General features: G+C 41.9%; 2 protein-coding genes across 6 annotated transcripts in view; one reads left to right on the top strand and one right to left on the bottom strand.

Annotated features, from left to right (window-relative positions):
• arhgap36 (Rho GTPase activating protein 36) overlaps positions 1-3,491 on the top strand; it is a 66,401-nt gene extending 62,910 nt beyond the window's left edge. For 4 of the 5 annotated variants that reach the window (XM_061960875.2, XM_061960877.2, XM_061960878.1 and 1 more), the window contains 5 exons: positions 255-403; positions 462-632; positions 717-805; positions 873-1,096; positions 2,848-3,491. In XM_061960875.2, the coding sequence (XP_061816859.1) occupies positions 255-403; positions 462-632; positions 717-805; positions 873-1,096; positions 2,848-3,137 (923 nt within the window). In that variant the 3' untranslated portion in view covers positions 3,138-3,491. The remainder of the gene's footprint in view (positions 1-254; positions 404-461; positions 633-716; positions 806-872; positions 1,097-2,847) is intronic. The other variant, XM_061960876.2, reaches the window with a different exon arrangement.
• Positions 3,492-3,634: 143 nt separating this feature from the next.
• On the bottom strand, positions 3,635-16,692 carry usp12b (ubiquitin specific peptidase 12b). Its single transcript, XM_061960880.2, has 10 exons — positions 16,414-16,692; positions 10,907-10,987; positions 10,739-10,822; positions 10,545-10,674; positions 10,202-10,470; positions 6,695-6,771; positions 6,532-6,615; positions 6,276-6,473; positions 6,133-6,211; positions 3,635-4,646 (listed from the first exon to the last, which is right to left on the bottom strand). The coding sequence occupies exons 1-10, from the start codon at positions 16,459-16,461 to the stop codon at positions 4,545-4,547; spliced, it is 1,152 nt and encodes a 383-aa protein (XP_061816864.1). The 5' UTR covers positions 16,462-16,692; the 3' UTR covers positions 3,635-4,544.
• Between the last annotated feature and the right edge of the window lie 205 nt (positions 16,693-16,897).

Raw genomic sequence — 16,897 nt, forward strand, 5'->3', positions numbered from 1 at the left:
TTATTCAAGAAAATGTTTTTAATTTATTTATCTTATTTTATTAATAAAAAAAAAACAAAAAACCTTATCTTCACCATACCTGGTTGCCAAATTAGGCATAATAATATGTTAATTCCACGACTGCATATATCGGTTGATATCGGTATCGGTAATTAAAGAGTTGGACAATATCGGAATATCGGATATCGGCAAAAAGCCATTATCGGACATCCCTACCCAGCACCAGAACTTAAGTTCTGCTTGTCTTGGTTCAGTTCTCCGAGGAGCAGAGCAGCTGCAGTTCTTGCAGCACCTCCTCTACCTGCTGCCTCCCTGCAACTGCGACACGCTCCTGCGCCTCCTCACCTTGCTGCACACCGTGCAGAGCTTCGCGCAGGACAGCGTGGACACCAACAACGAGGAGGTAGGCCCTCGCTTCGGATTCCACCATCCTTCCATCTCTCACGCTTACCCCCGCCCAGATCCCCGGCAACAAGATGACCGCCGCCAACCTGGCCGTCATCTTCGGGCCCAACTTGCTGCAGAAGGAGAGAGGAGGAGACGCGGGCCTGCACGCCATGGACATCGAGGACAGCACGGCCATCATCAACGTCACGCTGGTGCTGGTCCAGAACTACAGGAGGCTCTTCATGGTGCGTCTCGTGCTTCACTGGTGACCACAATCCAGATCAGCTCTGAGGATTTTCAAAATAAGAGCTGCTGCTTGTGCCGTTTAGGTTTCGGCTGAGCTGCAACAGGAAGTCCTGATGAGTCTTATCCAGACCGATCCTGACATCATCGACTATCTTCTTCGCCGCAAACTCAGGTAGCCAATAAAAAAAAAAATCTTGCTGCTTGTGCACGCCTCCTCTGCACTACTCCTGTGCTTCCAGCAGCAGTCACGTGACGGAGACTAGCAGCGAGTCGGGGGGCCGCCGGGACACGGGAGCCTCTCTGGACTCAGTGGGCGCCTCCAGCGGGAGTCTATCACCGCTGGAGACCCCTTCGCCCCTCTTCCCCCCTGACGGGAGTGGCGGCGAGGGCAGCCTGACCAGCGAGGTCTTCCTCAACGTGCTCAAGCTGAACCAAAGCAGGAAGCGACAAGACGCCAGATACGGTACTCTGACCTTTCACCTCTTTTTTTTCTTCTTTTTTTTTTTTTGTCAAAACATCAGGAAGCAAAACATGTTTCTTTTTTAATGATTTTATAAACACAACAAAACCAAGTGATGATGTTATGTAAATAACTTGGTGTTTTCAAAATATATTTTTATTCTGATTTAGATTCAGATTCAACAGGATTTAACTTGCATACAAATGCACATCTCATACAATATAAAATAATACACACCATAAATGCTCCAATAAACGGCTATGTCTCCTATGGTGGTTTTCAATTAGCACTTGGACATCTGTGGCTGTAGAAAACTGCCTGGTGTACAAAACCCAAAACCAGTGAAGTTGGCACGTTGCGTAAATGGTAAATAAAAACAGTATACAATGATTTGCAAATCTTTTTCAACCTATATTCAATTGAATAGACTGCAAAGACAAGATACTTAACGTTCGAACTGGAAAACGTTATTTTTTGCAAATATTAGCTCATTTGGAATTTGATGCCTGCAACATGTTTCAAAAAAGCTGGCACAAGTGGCAAAAAAGACTGAGACAGTTGAGGAATGCTCATAAAACACTTATTTGGAACATCCCACAGGTGAACAGGCTAGGCTCATTGGAAACAGGTGAGTGTTGTTAAAAGGAAAGGCCATGTAACACAGTGGTAAAAATGCCCCTGTGACAACTTTTTTGCAAAGAGTTGCAGCCATTAAATTCTAAGTTAATGATTGCTTGCAAAAAAAAAAAGAAGTTTCTCAGTTCGAACATTACATATCTTGTCCTTGAATATAAGTTGAAAAGGATTTGAAAATCATTGTATTCTGTTTTTATTTACGATTTACACAACGTGCCAACTTCACTGGTTTGGTAGTTTAACTCCACATGTTTGAAGTACCCTATCATGACTCTTGTGTTTGAGTTTGAGTTTGAGTTTATTTCGAACATGCAATCATACAACATGATATATCACAATCTCCAGTTTCTCTTTTCAACATGTTCGAAAAGGAGTAGGAAGAAGCAGAGCTAATTTAATCCTACCCCTTTTCTTTTACATAACAGTTGCTAAAACTTTTGTTCACTTCCTGTTGTCAATTTATTCACAATATACTCCATAAGTAATCACAATAAAAATAAGTAAATAAATAATAATTGGTGAAGTAAGTTACATTTCATATGTTGAGATAAGTAAGATTATTTTGTGAGTGAAAGAATGGATGAGTTAAATAAATTCAGAATGTTTATCATGGTTCTTCTTTATACTTTGTAAACACTTTAAGTTTGAAGAGTTTCTTGAAGTGGATCATATTAGTACATTGTTTGATTGCTTTGCTTAATCCATTCCATAATTTAATTCCACATACTGATATACTGAAGGTCTTAAGTTTTGTACGTGCATACAAATGTTTTAAATTACATTTCTCTCTAAGATTATATTTCTCCTCTTTTTTTGAGAAGAATTGTTGTATATTAAAACCAGTGTGGTCAGCATCCAGCAGGGCAGTAAAATGTTTACTACTACTGTTAGTTCTAATAATCACCGGATTATAACAATATAGCCAATAACATATGTGGCTGTAGGCAAACTCCTGATGCAGTCCCCCCGCCCCCTGATTCCTGGATGGCAGTAGCTGCATTTAAAGTGTTATACACGCAGCTTTATCTCCCTCTTTATGTGCTTTAAAACGTTGGTCCACTGAAAATGTAGTTTTCCAAACCTGATCCAAACTCTGCCCCTCTTCCTTTCCACTCCAGGTGATATCCGGCCGGGTAAATCCATCCACCACATGCGTCAATTCCACTCCCACCACAACCTGCTGAGCCTGGTCCAGAATCCCTCCTTCTGCTCCGCCGCCAGTCTGCACGACTCGTTCACAGGGGGCGAGCACAGGGGCTCCATGCTGGGCGGCGCAGGAAGCGGTGGGTCTACGGAGAGTAACATTTGGGTGAGGCAGACGCCTGCTGAGGAGGGCAAGGCCTCACCCTCTGCCAGCTTCTGGGACTTCTTCACGGGTAAAGGGTCGAGTTCGGAGACAGTGGTATGATGGATGGAAGGGGGAAAGGGTCAGAGGTTAAAGGTCAAATTATGCTTCAAAACCTGCTTTTATGTTTGACCTGTAAAATTGCATTGGCCATGTTCTACATAGGCATCCTGTGTACATAATGTCTTTTTACACATTTTATCTTGATTGTAGCAGCCTTGATATTTTGTTTCACTTTTGTTTTGAGTGTGAATGTTGTCTATCTGCGATGAGGCGGCCACTTGTCCAGGGTGTACCCCGCCTACCGCCTGTGCAGCTGGGATAGGCTCCAGCCACCCCGAGAGGGACAAGCGGCTGAAAAATGAATTTGCAATAAAGTATCCACTGTGAGGAAGACTTTAAAGCAGCCAAATGCAACCCAAACTGCTGCTATGTACTACTTTTTACCACCAGGGGGCAGCATTCACCACGTTAGCGAGCGTAAGACTCCCAATTTGTGGGGAGCAGAACTTACCAGTGAACTTAGTCATTCAATTTGTACCATAAATGAATTAATCCCCTCAATCCTATCCTGCTAATTAGTTCAAGCAAGCATTTATTTTATATTCCAATAATATCTGTATTTATGTACACACAAACATCTCCCATCGCACTCTTCCCCCAAATTAAAGCAAAATGAAAAATAAGCTCACATATTTCAGAGTTGCCTACACAACAATGGTAGACATATTGCAAGTAGTAGCATTAGTAGAATGTCCAAAACAAGTGACATCTAAGTAAAAAAGTGAAACATTCATAACAATATCAATATTTAAATAATATACTTTTTTTTTTTTTTTTCAAACACTGTAATTACAACCAATGGATGCAACTTGATTGAATGTGCGCTTTTTGAATGATGCAAGACTGCGCCTGCTTTTTTTTTTGTTCAGTTGGAATACTTAGCTTCGCGTGTAAACATAATTTGGTACAAAGAAATCAAGCAGAGGCGGAGATAACGACTCCAGCGGGAGGAGGCTGAGCATCAACGAGCTGCAGCTGCGGCCACTCTGCGCTTGGACGTGTCGTCGAGAAATGAGAAGCTGAGCAAGGAAAACATTCAGAGCGACTGCATGTGGGTTGAAATTAACCTGTGAACTAAGGCAACTACACGGGACACACTTTGGACCGCTAACCTGTGTAGCGTGTTACTAAATGGAACCCTGCAAGCAAATGTTAAAACAATTTCATAAGCACACACACACACACACAAAAAAAAGTCTTATCAGGCGTTCGGTTGGCCTCAAAAGCGCACCACGGCAGACGTGGCTGAGGGCGACCTCGCAAATCGGCGTTGACTTAGTCTTTCTCGATGCCGCGGTGACGGGTGGAGATCCAGTGCAAAGCTCCGCCAAAGGGAAACGAAGGCTGGGATGCTGGCCCCACTGCTCTGTCCAGTGGACCCAGTTGGGGATCGAACACTAGGCCACTTCAGTCTCTGGACTGGTAGAAGAGGATGTATCCCGACTCAGAGTTCTTGGAAATGTCCGACGTCAGACCGTAGAACTCTTCGATGGCCTGCGCGTCGATTTTCTGCAGAAAAACAAAAAAAAATGTTTACCCTTTTAATGCAGATCCACATGTTGCCTGCTAATAACCGAACTCGGAGATGGGAACTAAAATAAATGCACATTGACAAAAACTAGCACAGTTTCCTCGGCTAAAGAAAGTGACGAAAATGTTGACATAATAAAGTCATTTAGTTTTGTAGACATGTGGAAGAAGTGAGGAAGATATCCAATCACAGCTAGTTTAGCTGCGTGTGAGAGGGCAACTTAAGTTAAAGTTAAAAGTCCCAACGATAGTCACACACACACACTAGGTGTGGTGAAATTATCCTCTGCATTTCACTCATCCCCATGTTCCACCCCCTGCGAGGTGAGGGGAGCAGTGAGCAGCAGCGGTGGACGCGCTCGGAAACTTACAGGGGAGATCTAATCAGAACGACTGTTCTTGTGTTACCATCTAGAGTTGCTAATACCGTAAGAAGTTACACGACAATATGTCTACGCCTCGGAGAAACAGAAGATCGGACATAAGAACACATTTCCTGTTTGACGCAATGGGGAACAACACGCCGTCAACAGTGGGAGCGATTATCAAAACACTAAAAACCACTAAAAGTGATTTTTCTGCAGAGAAGTTAAAGTTAAGTTAAAATACCACTGATAGTCACACACATTAAGTGTGGTGAAATGACTCTCTGCGTTTGACCCATCCCCTTGTTCCACTCCCTGGAAGGTGAGGGGAGCAGTGAGCAGCAGCAGTGGACGCGCTCGGGAATCATTGTGGTGATTTAACCCCCAATTCCAACCCTTGATGCTGAGTGCCAAGCAGGGAGGTAATGGGTCCCATTTTTATAGTCTTTGGTATGACTCGGCCGGGGTTTGAACTCACGACATACCAATCTCAGGGCGGACCTCTAACCACAAGGCCACTGGGCAAGTGACAATGTGATCAATATTTTCCTTCACTAGTGTGTTATTGCTAGGAAAGAGCAGTGTTGCACTAAAGACGACTATTGTGTTATGCGGAGTTGATTGTTGTACTGTGCCATATTATTTATACATTATTATTTGACACATTTCAGGTGAAATAATATAGCACTAAGTTTACTGTGATATGATTAACTTATTAGTTCAAAGCAGGTCTATTTTTTTTTTATATGAATTGAGTCCTTGTTGCTTTCCATTGAACTTTAAAGATGCCTTATCCACTGGTCCACTAAATTCACTCATTTCACTTGACTAAAATATTGAGAAATTTCGCCGGCCACAGTTCAGATCCAGCTTTATCCACGAGGGCCCTGCTGAGCTGTAACTCCCGGACCACCAGAGAGGCCACGATGACGCATTTGGACAACTGCTTCTAATTTGCTGCTGGAGTCAAACGAACGTGTTTTGTTGCGGTGCTGAAAGACTAACGACTTGTACGGGAACTGTCAGAGAGGGCGAGGCTGTGATGAAGCAGTGTTTCTGCACGTTCCGCAGAATGATCCAGAAGGTCTCGGTTAACACACCTCCACAATGTCGTCGTCGAACAGCAGCCAGAAGCCGTGGCTCTTGACGATGGTGATGTAGTGGCCCCGGTTGGGTCCGCTGCGGGAACACGGCAGAACATGAGACTCTCAGAAGAGACCACGGTGACAAAGGAAGGCCTTACCTGCCACAGTGCACGACCACGGCCACTAGGTCGTACATGCGGTCCGGGTTGGTGGCGTCGCCCGACGTGTTGAAGAGGCGGAGCTCCAGCGGGAAGACCACGCGGTAGGATAGTTTGGTGTAGCGGTGCAGCTGGTCCATGTACTTGAAGCGCTTGAGGTGAAGCGCCAGGATCATGGGCAACTTCTTCACCCTCATCCTGACCCATGGCAACATTTACCAACTAATAACCGCAAGCACAGAAAGACGTGGCTTACCTTTTCTGGGCTTCCTGCTTGCTGCGACACTGCTCGCAGTAGTATTTGTACTCGCTGCACAGAGTCTCCGTGTTGCTGAAACCCCTGCCACGTCCAAGAGAGAACGCTCATGTTACAAGATGGCGGTTCTGACGGTGCACACTTGCTGTTGCCCGGGCTCTACCTGAGGCAGTGTGTGATGGAGGTGTTCTGCTCCACGTCCACCGACAAGTCCAGGAAGTCCTCGTCCTTACTGCTCACCTGCAATGCATCGCTTGGCGTCACATCACAGCGCACTTTCACACTTTTGAGTGCATTCACAATGTGTGTAGCCGCTACATAGCGGAAGAAGAGGGACTTACCAAGCCAAAATAACAGATAGTAATGGATGATCTGTGTTGTTGTTGTTGGGGACAAGTGTTGTAAATTAGCTTTGGCTACAAGCACTATGATGCATACATTGGATAACTGTTTCAGATATCTATAACTGTTTCAGATATCAATTAGTCAATTAATCAAATCATAAATAAAAAAAACAAACACAGTAACTTGCCATGTTCGTGTGTTTGCTTTCTTCGTCTCTTGCTCCCAAACAGGGTGCAAGAGGGTGCACTCTGTGCATCGCTCTCACATGCAGAATGCACACTTTGTCACAAGCGCATTCTCTCAATAGCAGAATTAAATGAGGGGAGTGAACCCTCTTGTCAGTCCTCCACAATCGTTTGTCTCTGTGAGTGGAGGCGGGACGGTTAGCTTCCGACAGCAACACAACCTCATGAGCAACACAACAAACTAACGACACTTTGGAGGAAACATAAGGATTACAAAGACAAATGTCCTGTTGTGGGAATGAGCAAGATTAGCCTATTAACGTGGATAATAGAGCCAGTATAGCGAATTTGTAAGTGATGGCCAACAAAAAAAACACTTGACCCAATTTTTACAACTGGGGAAAAAAATTGCATTTCAAGATGTTAAATAATTATTAAAGTGAAATTTTAACAATTACCTTTTTATTTTTAGTTTGTTCCTTTTTTAGGATAATGTAATGTTCTTGACCTTCCGATAACAATGGTAAAAAAATACTAATGAGAAAAAAGGTTTATTGCATTACAAAGGGTTACTTACATTATTATTATTATTAGTAGTAGTAGTAGTAGTATTGATGTTGTATATTTTAATTAATAATAATAATGGATTAGATTTATGTAGCGCAACTGAGAACCCATCATTCATACGTTGATGGTGGTGAGCTACATTGGTAGCCACAGCTGCCCTGGTGTAGACTTGCACCTAAGGCCCCTACCACCACCAAACATTCACATTCATACACTAGTGTGAGCGGCACGGAAGTGTCTTGCCCAAGGTGACACAAGCCGTGACTAAGATGGCGAAAGCTGGAATCAAACCTGAAATCCTCAAGCTGCTTCTGGCCAGGCCGCTCTACCATCTAAGCCACATCGTCCCAACAATAATAATGGTATTATGATTACATTACTGCCTAATTTGGTCTCAAAATAATATTCATAATATTGTTTATCAGCAATAATTTGTGAGCCAATATATCGCCCAGAAAAATGTATCATCTGCCCAGGTCTATTCCAGAAAGAATACACTGTCACAGTTGGCACACTCAGGAACTAAGTAGGCATCCATTTACAACAACAAATGTTATCTTAAGGTGTCTGACACTTTGAAGGACCTCAAGCATTTTGGTGACAGAGGCAAGGAAAACTCCCTCTAACAAAGAAACCTAGAACAATACCAAGAGACAATAGCGATGGTTAGTTAGGCCTGGGTAATTGACACATTCTGATGAAACAATATATTGTCCCACAAATTATTGCCAATAACCAACATCATTGGCCTTGTTCACACTGCAGGTCAATTCCAATTTATTTGCCCATTTGCGACCTGTATCAGATTTACAGTGCAAACCCAAAAGCTTCATATCCGACGCAGACCTCTTTCATATGTGGATATAAATCACATATCGATGCAATGAGTCCTCAATGTGAACGCTGCCGCGCTCAGGTCGTATTCATCATACCAGAACGTCATCAAAAAGCAATAAGCATCTTAATTATAATATTAGCAAGTGAAAATAATATGTTTTTGGAACTCGTGTCAAACTTCCACCACTCCTGCCTCCGACTGCTCGCCCACTGACACGCTCTTCAAGCAGACATCGAAGCAAATTATCCCAAAAAACTGCAAAAGCCAAAATACCTGTCCTGTTCCTTCTTAATCTTGTTTGCTTTGATTACACAAAATCATTGAAATCGCCACAAATGCGCCAGCACTGGGACCGACTCGAGTTGACGTCATGTTTACTTCTGTAAACACTGCAGTGTCTACGGCCACTAAAAAGATTGTATTTGACAAAAAAATCTGAATTGGACATCCCACCCTGCAGTGTGAAAGTAACCAAATTTGAGAACAAATTGAGCAGCAACGTATTCATAATATTTAATAATGATAATAATAATAATAATAATAATAATAAAATAGCCATTCAAACGCAATAAACTTTTATTTCTCATTAGTATTTTGTACCATTGAAATTGGAAGGTGAATTATTTTTGATTATCCCAAATAAATAACCCAGCCATCCATCCATCTTCTCCCGCTTAGAGAAGATGGATGGATGGCTGGGATAGGCTCAGTCAGTGGTGACTGAGCCTATCCCAGCTGCATTCAAGCAAAAGGCCGGTTACATCCTGGACAAGTCGCCACCTCATCACAGGGCCCAAATAAGTAACCAGAATTTAAATAAAATACACACTCAATCTCTGTTAGCAAAGGTTGTACTTCAATAAATATTGAGCACCTTGACGTGCAGTTTTTTCCATCCATCCATCCATTTTCTACCGCTTATTCCCTTCGGGGTCGTGGGGGGTGCTGGAGCCTATCTCAGCTACAATCGGGCGGAAGGCGGGGTACACCCTGGACAAGTCGCCACCTCATCGCAGGGCCAACACAGATAGACTGACAACATTCACACTCACATTCACACACTAGGGCCAATTTAGTGTTGCCTCAGCTGGAAAATATGTTGTGTGTTAAAGAGTCCACACTGGGATATTTGGCTGCGCAATCATCGATTTATGCCTAAGTTTTGTTACAAAGATTTTGGATGGGTGACAAGAGGATTCACTCTGTTTCTTTAAATCTGCTATTGACTAAGGCGCTCAGCTGCTGAGGGCAATGCACAGTGTGAACCCTGTTTGGAGACAAAGAAAACCAACACAATCGGACATGGCAATTTTTCGCTACCAGGAAAGTTACTGAGTTAATTTGAATTTATCGTTGCATTAATTGATTTATGTACTATGGACTCCAGGCCTAGTGTTGGGGGTGTCAAAAGGACTATTCTTTTTTCACTAATCCAGTAATTATTTAACTGTGGTACTATATTTGGAGTATTATTGTTGAAGTATGTGCATTGCATGGCCAAAAATATTAAATATACTTGTTAAATAAAACCTCTGCCTTGTTTTTAAAGAACACTCGGGCCTACTACACTACTGTATGTTAATGTTGGTGATTGTGGTGGAACTTGGAGAGTCAAGTGTTTTCTGAGGTGGTACTTGGTGGAAAAAGCTTGAGAACCACCGCACTAATGCATGTCTAGCTCTTCCCCTTTAAATACCTTACCGGAGAAGCACAAATCAGTAATTAGGTAACTCACAGCTTCACAATTGAGGCAGCGCGTTTCATTGGTCAGCGTTCCCTGGAAGATCTCGTGGACCCACGTCTGCTGCGTCTCCTTCCCGCCATCGCCTTCTCCTCCTCCGACCTCACTCCCTCCGGTGCTTCCACCACCTCCACCGTTCTGCACCAGCTTGCCGTTCTGCTGTCGCTCCTGGCTCTTCTCCTCCTGCAGCAGGTCGGCGATGGTGTTGAGGAGGTAGTTGAGGAACTCGTGGGCATCCTGCTGCATGTAGTTGTCAAACAGCTCTGTATGGAGAAGGTAAGAAACGTTGAGAGGACACCCCTGGCCAACGTAAGTGAATTGTCTGTGTGGCGCTGACCATTTTCCTTTCTCAGTCGTGAAATGAATTTCTTGGGAGGAATGACTCCGACTTTCTTCTTCTGCGTGGCAATGCTGTTGAACAAGTCGGCCAGGCAGGTGAGGAGCGACTCCTTGCGGCGGGGCTGCACCTGCGGCAAACGTAGCAAGAGTCAGAGAAGACAGCCTTACTGTATGCCCACTTTCTTCCCTTACCTTGTAGGCCAACACCTTCTCCCTGAACGGGCGACAAAAGTAGAGCGCCTGTAGCACCGAGTTACAGTAGCAGGTGTTGCCAAACTGCAAAACAAACAGAGAAGTCAAGTGGTTATGTTTGGAGAAAAAGGACATGACACTTCATAAAAAAACACCAGTGATACTAACATTGACTAATCCAAAGTAGTGCTCGTTAACTGGAAACTGTTCCGGTCCAATCTCCTTTTCCAAAGCAGAGGCATTGGCGCCCTATGGAAAGAGAAGATGTGCGATTTATTTAGAAGCATCAGAGATGGACGAGCGGTAGAAAAGGGATAGCATTCCAATGCTCACATTAAAATGGCTCATTATAGTGGATTGAAGTCAGCAGCTGTTACCGAGTCACACACAAGTGCTGCCATGCTCACATTTGCAAGTCATAAACGTCGTCATTCTGAGCAATGGCTGGCAAACAAAGGGAACAAACTTGCCAAGCTAATATTTAGCTTTGTCAAACCAGCGCTGAATGCGTCCTGTGTGGTCTCTTAACAAACCGTACAAACCCTTTCACTTATTCTCAAACTGGTGGAACGAGGCCTCCATCTAGTAGTACTCAGGAACACCAGACTTATTTTTTAAATTATGAAACAATTACACTTGGCTGCACAAAAGAATATTGGTTAGCACAATCCGGCATTCGAATCCCTGTTGAAACATTTTTGTGTGTGGTCGTGCTGCATGATTCTGCAAAAAATGTAAATGACTTTCTTGCTAAGAATTGAGTTGACAATTCTCTGGGAGATTTTTTTTCACACACACGGACACACACCCACCCTGCAAAGTCATAAGGTGATATAGTTTTAAAATAAATTGGCACCGTTTTTGTAATACTGGTATCATTATTATTATTAGACTCTTCATTGTCTTGGGGCGGTATTGCTCGGTTGGTAGAGTGGCCGTGCCAGCAACTTGAGAGTTCCAGGTTCGATCCTCGCATCTGCCATCCTAGTCACTGCCGTTGTGTCCTTGGGCAAGATACTTTACCCACCTGCTCCCAGTGCCACCCACACTGGTTTAAAAATGTAACTTAGATATTGGGTTTCACAATGTAAAGCGCTTTGAGTCACTAGAGAAAAGCGCTATATAAATATAATTCAATTCACTTCAATTGTTCTGCATAAAAGAAAAACTCCCGTCGGGATTTCTGACATTCTTCCTGGGAAGTCCCAAATGGTTAGTTTTTATTTCATCTAAATTTACACGAAGACAAAATATCCTTTTTTTTTTTATAAAGCTAACTTACTCATTCCACAAAACAAGCATGCACATAACAAAGAGAAGTAAAAAGAAAAGACAATTATTGTGATCGCTTCTTCCAGAAGTTGTTGAAAGATACCCAAGAACCAACCGACTCTGACCAGTACGGCGCAACATGAGTACTTGAGCAACATAAGCATTTAGACTTTGGTCTTATTTAGAAATTAGATTGCATATTAGTGCTAACCGAGATAGCATTGAATCAGGGATGTCCAAAGTGCAACCCACAGCTAATTTGTAACGGCCTATGTAGTAACATTCTAAAAAATAACATCAAAAAAACAAAAAAAGGTGAAATAAAAGAGCAAACGGGTCAAATGTAATGAGAAAAAGTTGTTATGGTGACGCTGATATAACAAAGCTGCCATGCAGGCTGTTTGTTTCTTTAAAACTGTCATTGCTCAAAAAATAATAATAAATCAAAATCAATGGTGGTATGAATTATTGACCAATTTAAGACTCCAGTGATGTCACATCAAATATTCTACTTTGAAAAATGTGGGGGATAATATTGCATATTTGTTTTGTGTTTGCCATATAACAAACACAGTTTTGTTTGATAAAAAGAGCATACAACAAAACAAAAAACCATAACAAATAATAAAAACTTAAAATCAAACGGTTAGATCTGAGGTTGATCTGGAGACTAATGCGTTGAAAGTTTAAAAAAAAAAAAATATGACCTATTTTTAACACTTTTTTGAGTGGCCCTTTTGGATTCCAATAATTTAAATGGGATTTTTTAAGTGTAATAATATTGAATTAAAGTGAATTGTGTTATTGACCTATTTAAGGCTCCACTAATTTCACATAAAATATTCCACAATTGCATTTTGTGTTATTGTCATTAAACAGGGTTTTCGTTGATAAAGGGCATGACGCATGCATATATACACAGGACAGGCCAAAATGTTGAACACACCTTCTCATTCATTGCGTGTTCTTTATTTTCATGACTATTTACAGTGTAGATTGTCACTGAAGGCATCAAAACTATGAATGAAAGGTGAAATAACTGAAAACATGTTTTATATTCTATTTTTTTTTTTCAAAATAGCCACCTTTGGCTGTGATTACTGTGTTGCACACTCTTGGCATTCTCTAGATTTTTTTAATTTCTTGTGCGGCCCGGTACCAATCGATCCACGGACCGGTACCGGGCCGCAGCCCTGTGGTTGGGGACCACTGCTCCAGATGAGCTTCAAGAGCTCGTCACCTGAAATGGTTTTCACTTCACAGGTGTCATAGTTTTGATGCCTTTAGTGACAATATACAATGTAAATAGGCATGAAAATAAAGAAGCCGCATTGAAATGAGAAGGTGTGTCCAAACTCTTGGCCTGTACTGTGTGTATATGTGTATGTGTATATATATATATATATATATATATATATATATATATATATATATATATATATATATATATGTATACGTACACATATGTATATACAGACACATACACACACACACATATACTGTATACACATTCGTATGTATGTATATATATATATATATTTATATATTAGGGCTGTGAATCTTTGGGTGTCCCACGATTCGATTCAATATCGATTCTTGGGGTCACGATTCGATTCAAAATCGATTTTTTTTCAATTCAACACGATTCTCGATTCAAAAACAATATTTTCCCGATTCAAAACGATTCTCTAATCATTCAATACATAGGATTTCATCAGGATCTACCCCAGTCTGCTAACATGCAAGCAGAGTAGTAGATTTTTGTAAAACACTTTTATAATTGTAAAGGACAATGTTTTATCAACTGATTGCAATAATGTAAATTTGTTTTAACTATTAAATGAACCAAAAATATGACTTATTTTATTTTTGTATTAATATTAATATTGGACACAGTGTGTTGTCAAGCTTATGAGATGCGATGCAAGTGTAAGCCACTGTGACACTATTCTTTTTTTTATTTTTATATATATATATATATATAAATGTCTAATGATAATGTCAATGAGGGATTTTTAATCACTGTTATGTTGAAATTGTAACTAATATTGATACTGTTGTTGATAATATTCATTTTTGTTTCACTACTTTTGGTTTGTTCTGTGTCGTGTTTGTGTCTCCTCTCAATTGCTCTGTTTATTGCAGTTCTGAGTGTTGCTGGGTCGGGTTTGGTTTTGGAATTGGATTGCATTGTTATGGTAATGCTGTGTATTGTTTTGTTGGATTGATTAATGAAAAAAATAAAAATTACAAATAAAAATAATAATAGCTAAAAAAAAAATCGATTTTATAAAAATGAGAATCGATTCTGAATCGCACTACATGAGAATCGCGATTCGAATTCGAATCTATTTTTTCCCACAACCCTAATATATACACACATCACACATTAAGAGTGTGATGTGTGACTAAAACGGCCTTCTTTCATCTCCGTAATATCGCTAAAATTTGTTCGTTCTATCTAATTCGAACATTCATGCGTTCGTTACGTCTCGTCTCGACTACTGTAACGTATTATTTTCGGGTCTCCCTATGTCTAGCATTAAAAGATTACAATTGGTACAAAATGCGGCTGCTAGACTTTTGACAAGAACAAGAAAGTTTGATCACATTACGCCTATATTGGCTCACCTGCACTGGCTTCCTGTGCACTTAAGATGTGACTTTAAGGTTTTACTACTTACGTATAAAATACTACACGGTCTAGCTCCGTCCTATCTTGTCGATTGTATTGTACCATATGTCCCGGCAAGAAATCTGCGTTCAAAGAACTCCGGCTTATTAGTGATTCCCAGAGCCCAAAAAAAGTCTGCGGGCTATAGAGTGGTTTCTATTCGGGCTCCAGTACTATGGAATGCCCTCCCGGTAACAGTTAGAGTAGCTACCTCAGTAGAAGCATTTAAGTCCCATCTTAAAACTCATTTGTATACTCTAGCCTTTAAATAGACCCCCCTTTTAGACCAGTTGATCTGCCGTTTCTTTTCTTTTCTCCTCTGCTCCCCTCTCCCTTGTGGAGGGGGGGGGGGGGCACAGGTCCGGTGGCCATGGATGAAGTGCTGGCTGTCCAGAGTCGGGACCCGGGGTGGACCGCTCGCCTGTGCATCGGCTGGGAACATCTCTGCGCTGCTGACTCGTCTCGCTCGGGATGGTGTCCTGCTGGCCCACTATGGACTGGACTCTTACTATTATGTTGGATCCACTATGGACTGGACTCTCACAATATTATGTCAGACCCACTCGACATCCATTGCATTCGGTCTCCCCTAGAGGGGGGGGGGGGGGGGGGGGTGTACCCACATATGCGGTCCTCTCTAAAGTTTCTCATAGTCATTCACATCGACGTCCCACTGGGGTGAGTTTTTCCTTGCCCTTATGTGGGCTTTGTACCGAGGATGTCGTTGTGGCTTGTGCAGCCCTTTGAGACACTTGTGATTTAGGGCTATATAAATAAACATTGATTGATTGATTGATACACACACACACACACACACACAGTAAGTCTAAATACATATTATTGGTTTTGAAAATGAGTAATATCAAAATGGCCCTCCGCCCGAATGCAGCTGAGATAGGCTCCAGCACCTCCCGTGACCCCGTAAGGGACAAGTGGTAGAACATGGATGGATGGATGGATGGCCCTCAGTGGGAAAAGCTTGGACACACCTGCTCTAAAATGGTCTATTGGTGTGAATGTGAATGTGCCCTGTGATTGGCTACTAGCTCACCTCATAAACTCACAGGACAATTATCTCCACCAGCTAAATTGTGATTTCAAGTGGAAGCAACATAGTTGCATAGTATTTCCAACGTGATGATTGTGTGTAAAAAGTTAATCTTCAAGCCTTCGTGAAGGAAGGGAAGAATGTGAGCCACATGAACCTTGACATCTCCATAAAAACACATGTTGATCACCTATATTCGAAAACATCTATCCCAGCCTTCATGTGTAAACAGTGGCTTCCATCAGGAGGACAACATCCCATGACACTGACAGGAAGTGCTAATGATGTCACCAGGCTAGTGCAGAACTGTATTTCGCTAGTGGTGAACAATGCAGCCAGTAGCAAAGCCTAGAACATTCCTTTTCTGATCAGAGAACTTTAGCCCAATCCCAATATAGCAGTTAGCAAGTGTAGCTAACTGAGGCTCTCGCATCAACAAACTACCAGTACACAATGAATAAAGTGTCAAACAAAGTGAGCTTAAGTAAACGACTCCACCTGTTGTTACACAATATAATGTATCAATCTATTGAAAACACACAACTTTGTACAACCTTTCACTGGGGGTTATAACCATGTATGTGTGTGGTTAGCGAGCTAGCTAGCTAGCACAGCAGTTAGCTAATTCGTGTTAGCTCACGTACGAGCAGCAGCGAGGAATTAGCGAAGATGCAGGCTCACCATCGTACAAATCGAGGCGATCTTTCGGACTGTCATCAGTATTTCCATCCGTGCGCCGCCATGTTGGACCAAACCCCAATGTTGAAATTGTCAGAGCCGATGCGGCTGCTGCAGAGTTCCGGCAGAGCCTTCCTTAGCTCACCCTGTTTACTACTGTTGTCAAGCACAAAGAGGGGCGCGCCTCATTTCCGGTTACGACATTATGTTTTGTTGTTTTAATAAATCACAGTCGTACAGCTAGACTCTTTTTTTTGTATATTTATATTATCTTCCACTCCAATCCACAATATATAAGTGGCTTTCACACACCTAAATATGCATTTGTTCAAAATGGGTAACATTTTATTTTGTAGGTAACATCACAAAATGTATTTACCGTTTGTGATGTTTCCGCCTAACTTTATACTTACTACTGGTCCTGTGTGGGTGACGAGTATATGAAGTTGTCAACCCTCTGGTTTGATTCATCATATAGGGATTGGAA

This window comes from Nerophis lumbriciformis, linkage group LG05 (genome assembly GCF_033978685.3).
Source record: "Nerophis lumbriciformis linkage group LG05, RoL_Nlum_v2.1, whole genome shotgun sequence".
NCBI lineage: Eukaryota > Metazoa > Chordata > Actinopteri > Syngnathiformes > Syngnathidae > Nerophis > Nerophis lumbriciformis.

Bases quoted from the DNA above. Each gene is read 5' to 3' on its own strand.
- usp12b (XM_061960880.2), bottom strand. From the start codon at position 16,461: ATGGAAATACTGATGACAGTCCGAAAGATCGCCTCGATTTGTACGATG. The intron at 10,988-16,413 runs GTGAGCCTGCAT...CTCTTTCCATAG, and splicing joins TCGCCTCGATTTGTACGATG to GGCGCCAATGCCTCTGCTTT. The intron at 6,474-6,531 runs GTAAGCCACGTC...GCCATGGGTCAG, and splicing joins AAGCAGGAAGCCCAGAAAAG to GATGAGGGTGAAGAAGTTGC.